At 39.1% G+C, this 7,206-nt stretch overlaps 1 protein-coding gene across 1 annotated transcript; it reads left to right on the top strand.

Annotated features, from left to right (window-relative positions):
* On the top strand, positions 1-5,398 carry LOC140994357 (leucine-rich repeat LGI family member 2-like). The gene is made up of 8 exons (XM_073463977.1): positions 1-176; positions 367-438; positions 621-692; positions 1,055-1,126; positions 1,270-1,341; positions 1,998-2,167; positions 3,412-3,576; positions 4,563-5,398. Exons 1-8 carry the CDS (start codon positions 1-3, stop codon positions 5,396-5,398), a joined length of 1,635 nt encoding a protein of 544 aa, XP_073320078.1.
* The last annotated feature ends 1,808 nt before the right edge of the window (positions 5,399-7,206 follow it).

Genomic DNA, 7,206 nt, shown 5'->3' with positions numbered 1-7,206 from the left:
ATGACATACACAAAGCAGTGGCTTCTGGCCGGGATTGCGCTTCTGTTTATTTCTGGAGCGACTGAATCTAAAAGGAATTTCAAATGTCCTTCAGGATGCTCCTGTACCAAGGAGACCATCATCTGCGTCGGCACCTCACACATCCCGCGGACTATACCGAACGAGATCAACTCCCTGTGAGTAACTAGTCGTGTTTGTTGGATTATTTTATCAATAAAGCACAGGGCAATCAATGCTGCGTTCAAGGAGACGTTTCCCTTGCTGCTCTGTGCCTCCCTGCAGAGTTAGCACTTGATGTGTCTGGTACAGAGTGTGTGCATGTCCCACTCCTAGTTAAGACTCTGATTTATGTGTTTCTACCAACAGGAGCATGGTAAATGGATCTGTCTCTGAAGTCACAGAGGGAATGTTTGCACTCATGCCCTCTCTTCAGCTGCTGTAAGTGCACGTGAAACTCTCATTAATCAATCGGTTGATCAGCAGTTGACATTTCAGGGCTTAGTTGTACAGATGAAAACTAAAAAACACACAGATTTTCAGTCAAACAAAGGCAAAAGTGCCAAAGGTAGAAGTTTGAATCTTCAGTTTAATCAGTTGTTGGGTTTGTTTTTCTTTTACAGACTTCTAAATGCAAATTCTATGACCACAATCAAAGATGATGCTTTTTCTGGCCTTCCACATCTGGAATATTTGTGAGTGTCGTCTGATTAATTTACTGCTTTCTTTATGTAACATAATGCAACAACATTATGTAATGTTTTGTGTTTTTCTTTACAATTATTTAGCATAAATATATCACAATTCAGTGCATGACAGCTAACTTGATTACACCACATAATATACATTACAAGATGTATTGCGTCATGCTGTTAATACAACTGCTAATCATTTCTCAGTCTTACCCCACCAGCCCCATCAATGGGCCTGAAATAATAGTAATAAGCATAATATTCTGGCATGCTCAACTAACAAAATCTACAGATATGTATCCTCCTGAGATGATAAAGTATATGACATGTTCATATTCACTTCTCTTTGTTGACTCACTGAACAGATTCATTGAAGGAAACAAGATTGAGACGATCACCAAGAACGCCTTCCGCGGTCTGCGAGATTTGACTCATCTGTGAGTCTGCTGTCATCCTCTTCACCGTCTGCAGCAACGACACCTTGCTAACACAGAGACAGTCTCGTGTTACAAGTCGAAAAAAGGCTTAAAGATGACAATAACGTGCATCTCTCTGGTCTCTCTCTGTGTCTCTGGTGTAGATCGCTTGCCAACAACAAGATGAGGTTTCTGCCAAGAGATCTGTTTTTTGACTTGGATTCGTTGCTGGAACTGTGAGTAAGCAGTTGTGGTGTCAGCAGTGTGTGTTTGTGTGTGAGATAGAGAGTGTGTGTGTGTGTGTCTTTTTCCATACTGCACTCCTAAGTGAAGCTGACTCAGGCTGTGTTTTGTGTTTGGCAGCATTAAACCCCACAAGAATGATATTGTGGATGTCATAAATATTAAGATTGTGTCTCTCTTCTCCAGTTTATACACCACAACTTACTGGTGAATTTTATTTGTTGATAGAATTGTTGTTTTGATTGTCGCTTAAAATACATTTTATTAAGAAACAATGCACAAATTGTGGTCGGTAAACAATAGTCAGGGATAAACTGTGAGAACAATCTTTTGTAACATAGACTAGTTAAAATGATTCATGTATGTGACCACTGCAATGCTTTATAATCGGGCTGAACCAATATATACTTTTTCCTGCAAAACTCAAATTTTGTTTGTTTTTATCCTGCAGGATCATAATTTAGTTCATCATAATGTGTTCAGACTATCATGGAGCAGGTATAAGATTGAATTTGACTTTGTTTTAACACCTTTAATGACTCACTGCCCTGTCTCAAGCTCTAAAGAAACCATATTACATATTTTTTGTGCAGTTGATGTGTCCAAGCTGATATTGCAGATATTGATGATCCCCTCTGTCTTATATCAGGGATCTGCGAGGCAACTCTTTCCAGTGCAACTGTGAGAACAAGTGGCTGATGACATGGCTGAAAAACACAAACGCCACAGTATCAGATGTCTTCTGCGCAGGCCCCAGTGACATGAAGGGCAAGCGGCTCAATGACCTTCCTATTCCGCCGGGCGGCTGCATCTCTACAGGTGAAATGAGAAGCACACTATCAAAATCAATTATTATGAGTCACAGGCCGAACGCTGAACATGTCATGTTAAAAAAGAAAAAGAAGAGAGAAAGGAAGAAAGAAAGAAATCAGTAAAACCATTAAATAATTCAACAAGACACCAACATGTGCTGCTCTGCACTCAAAAAGAAACAAATAATATGTTTACCTCCTTAAACACCCATGCATATTTAAGCTACACACACACACAAAGAACAAGACTAAGAAACAATAAGAGTCCACAGCGCCAGACCAGCGCCTCTGTGAGGCACAGCAGTGCTTTGAGCTAAGTGCTGACGTCAGCATGCTAACATTGACAGTAAATATTGAGTAGGTATCATATAAACTGCGTTCACCATCTTAGTTTTGCAGGAATCATGCTAACATTTGCTAATTAGCACTAAACAGGAAGTACAGCTGAGGCTGATGGGAATGCCATTAGTTTTTGTAAGGTATGTCATAAATTATCGGACATTGACATTTGGACCTGATGAGGGCACATGAGGAGATGTCAGAGGATGACCAAAGTTAATACTGTTTATCCTGCGGGGGACACGAATGTGTGTAGTAAATTTCATGGCAACCAAAATAACAAATCTCATCCTCATGGTGACGTTGGACAAAAATGCTGCTAACACGGCTAAAAATATAGATACTAAAATATGAAAACGGAAGAAAAATCAATCTCAGTTGTAAATCTTCAGCATAATATTGTTTTGTGGCTATCATGTTTGTCTCTTTGAGATTATTAGTAGATAGAAAACAGAATGTATTTCCATGTATGTGTCATATAATATAATACGTGTAATATTACTTTGTTGTAAAAGTCTATAATGATCAAAAATAGTTTATTTCTGTAAAAAGGAGTGCTTGTTTTGTCAGAAAATGAGAAAAATATATAACACGAAACAAATGTTATTTTCACAATTATCACATTTCTGTTTATTTCATTATCATGGACAGAACAATTATCAATGCACTGTGAACAGACAAGGAAAATCATTGCATAATACTGACTTAGCCCACAAGAATAGCATTAAAAAGTATGCTGTATGAAAAACCATTTATTAAACAGAAAATATGATATCCATAACTCCGCACAGAGTCATCCAGAAGCTTTTTTCACAGCATGAAGAATGTAATTTAAGCAGTGAGGATCTAAGTGTCGCCTCTTTCACTTTGTCAGCAGGTCTAGCAGTTTCTGTTTTTGTCTGCATTTCACAGACTTTGTGCGTCATCAGTCCATTCCCATTCAGTCCATGTCAGCGGACATCTTCTCCTTTAAAGAGGACATCTACGTGGCGATGGCTGCCCCCAACTCTAACAGCTGTGTGGTGATGGAGTGGGATCACATCGAAATGAATTTCAGGAAATTTGACAATATCACAGGTTTGACAACACACATCCAACGTCTTCTTTTTAAAAGACAAGTCTGGTGATATGTTAAATTTTTTCTTATAGTCAGATAATCTAACAATGATCAAGAGCATCTAATGTGTATAAATCCGCAGCTGAAAATTGTCCCCTACAAAGTAACTGCTAAAAACTACAGTGCCCAGCTGTTTATGGAAGTTTTAATTTAGTCCCTTTTTTTTTTTTTTAAATGAAGACATATGCTTATTATGTGTTTTTAAACATTTCTAACTTCAGTAGGAACCAGTGGGCTCGAGGTAGAGAAAAGCTGGCAGGGGAAGTTAAAAAGTGTTGAGAGACGGACTAACTAATTGTTGGTTTTGGTCTTTTCACAGGATTTGTTGACAATAACAAACATTAAGAATAATGTCACCCTTATAAAGACTATTTACAAGAACAACTCCATGTTATTGTTTCTGAGTCAGCTAAAGGAACAATTCACTTAACATATGGTGAAGTTTCGTAGTCCACAAAACATTTCTGGAGCTTCACAGCAAAACATCATGCAGCATTTTCCTAAACAACTGAATTAGATGGAGACTTGTTTTAAAATGTAAAAAACTGCAGACAAAACACGTGAAATGGCTCCATACAGCTTGTCTGGTGTGATCGAAGTCTTTGGAAGCTCCGAAATCCCAAATTGATTTGAAAAGACATAATTTACACTCTTTTTTAGGATGAAATTTTAATTATAGCCACCTGAAGTGGGTGCACAAGCTCAACTGTGGATTGAGTTGGAAATAACGTCTTCTTAAAACAATTTGGGATTTCGGGGCTTCCGGAGACTAGGATTACTCTGGACGAGCTGTATGGAGACATTTTATGTTCATTATTATCGTTTTTTTACATTTTAACATACTTCTGCTAAGGCAAATGCAGCATCGCTGTCTTGCTCTGAGGTTCCTTTAATGATCCACTCAAATTTGATTTTCTGTGTTGTGACAACTTTTTTATCCTCACAGGGAAGTCTGTTGTTGGATGCAAGTCGGTTCTGATCGACAACCACGTCCTGATAATCGTCACGCAGCTCTTTGGTGGCTCCCATATTTACAAGTTTGACGATCAGCAAAACAAGTTCACAAAGTTTCAAACTATCGAGGTCTTCAATATCTCGAAGCCAAATGACATTGAGGTCTTCCAAATGGACGGTGAATGGTACTTTGTGATTGTGGACAGCTCTAAGGCGGGTTTGTCTACTCTGTACAAGTGGACTGACCAACCAGACCGCAATGAAACTGGTTTCTACTCGTACCAGTTCCTCCACGAGTGGTTTCGGGATACAGATGCTGAGTTTGTGGAGGTGGACGGGAAGTCCTACCTCATCATAGCCAGTCGCTCTCAGCCACCCGTCATCTTCCTTTGGAACAAGAGCACCCTGAAGTTCATACTTCACGGTGAAATCCCGCATGTCGACGATGTGGTGGCGGTCAAAGCCTTCCGGGTGGAGAACGAGCTGTATCTGGCCATGACGTGCTACATCGGTGACTCCAAAGTCCTCAAGTGGGCCAATAAGGTGTTCACTGAGGTGCAGGCTCTGCCCTCTCGAGGAGCGATGATCCTCCAACCTTTCACCTTCACAGACAGGCACTACCTTGCTCTGGGCAGCGATTATTCCTTCACACAGATCTACCTCTGGGATGTGGAGACCAAAGAGTTTCACAAGTTCAAGGACATTTATGTGCAGTCGCCCCGTACATTTACAGCAGTGACCACCGACCGGAGGAATTTCATCTTCTCCTCCAGCTTCAAGGGCAAATCGATGGTTTTCGAGCATATTATTGTAGATTTAAGCTTATAATGTGTCGCAAAATAATGACTAATCAAATTATCAGTTGGTCATTTCCATCACTATTGCGTGTATGCTACAAAGGAGTCTCAATGCTGTGTATCTTCCTTATGCAAGTAGATATATCTTTCTTGGTTTGAGATTAACTTCTTTCTGCAACTAATGTGCTTTTCTAGAAATTATGGAGGTATGGTTTATGATAGACCCCAAGACGTTTTGCTCAGAACTGAAGGTTGACAGAAATATAAAACAATGCCAAACTTCGAAATGTACAGCATGACGAGACTTTAATTTAATGCTAGATATTATCTTAAAAAGTGTTGGCTAATTCTGTCAAGCAAACGACGGCCAAGCCGAGGGATGTGACTGAAGTAGTTGTGTGAAAACGAAAAAGAGAGCTCAAACTCCTCTGACTTTCACATTTCCCCACACCTTGCCAAATTGCTTGTGGAGAAGGTGATTGTTGGATTGTCAGCTTTGGAAAATTACAGAAGTTGACAGATGTAGTGCAAAAAATGTGAGTGTTGAAAAGATTGGGAGGTTGAGGTTTCAGACGTTCAGCCTGAAAACTGTTTAGCTTCACCACTACAACTAAAAAATTAAAAAGAAAATGACAATAACGTTCCCTAAAATACTCATTGGAGTGATTTCTTTAAAGGAGACATATTATGCTCATTTTCAGGTTAGCTCTAGAATATATTTACATGCCTTAATGCTCAAAAAACACATCAGTTTTCTCATACTGTCCAGTGCTGCAGCACTGTATTCCCCATCTGTCTAAACTCCTCTGTCTTTATGGCCCAAACCTGAATACCCAGTCCCAGTGCTCTGATTGGTCGACTCACACAAGTCTGAGCCAGCACTGCTAACACTGTCTCCAGTCGGTTCTGTCCTGTTTTCAGCATCAGGAGCGGTGTTTTTTCGTGGGAGAGAGGAGCTCTTTTTAACTTTCAAGAACTTTTACATGAAAAAAACCTATATAACACACTGAAAGAAAGGAAAAAGCATAATCGGTCTCCTTTAAGAGAACTGGGACTTTGTCTTTCTGAGCAGCCAGTCAAGATTGTGGCGACACTTCATCACAGTAACTGTCATGACTGGTGATTTAAATGTGCATGAAACAGGTTTTCTTCAAACGTCTTTTACAGCAGAATGTATCAGCTAACTAACTATCATGAGCTTTAAGCCTAACTGTACAATATTTATATCTAGCTACTGTATGAACAGAGTGCCTGATTAGTGGCAAAACAAAATGTAATTTACTCCCGATTCCTATGCAAAATGTATAATACTGAATGTTGCTCTGATTACAATCATGAGGTTAATTGTGTGCTGCTATCTGACTTTGAAATGACATTTACTTGGTCCTAGGACACAAATGTGTGCTCTTTTCTTTACTGTTCTTTTGATATTTTTCATGTATTGTACAGATTTAATCACAGTCTGTTCAGTCAGAGTCTTTCACAGGCTTGAAATTAACTTTTCACACACATAACAATGGCATGATGTGCAAATTAGGTTGTTTTATCAGCTTAACATGACAAAATGCTAACAAGATCTAGCATAGGCGATATGTTTTTGTTAGTAAAAACAAAATACATCATTGCACTTATATCTATCCTCATGTCCTGCCTAGCAATGTTGTAAATCTTTTCCACTCTACTAACAAAAACTAATGATTAAGAGCTGATCTTTTACAAAACGCTTCACCGACAACCTTAAGGCTTATGAAAGAATGGGTTTGTTCAATTGCATTAAAGAACATTTAACCACATGTGTTGTCTTGTTCCTGACTCTGTCCTCCAGTCTTGGCAGATGCA

Source organism: Pagrus major, chromosome 1 (genome assembly GCF_040436345.1).
Source record: "Pagrus major chromosome 1, Pma_NU_1.0".
In the NCBI taxonomy this organism is placed as follows: domain Eukaryota; kingdom Metazoa; phylum Chordata; class Actinopteri; order Spariformes; family Sparidae; genus Pagrus; species Pagrus major.
Note: the sequence above shows the minus strand (reverse complement) of the source record. Positions and strands in the feature narration are given on the sequence as shown.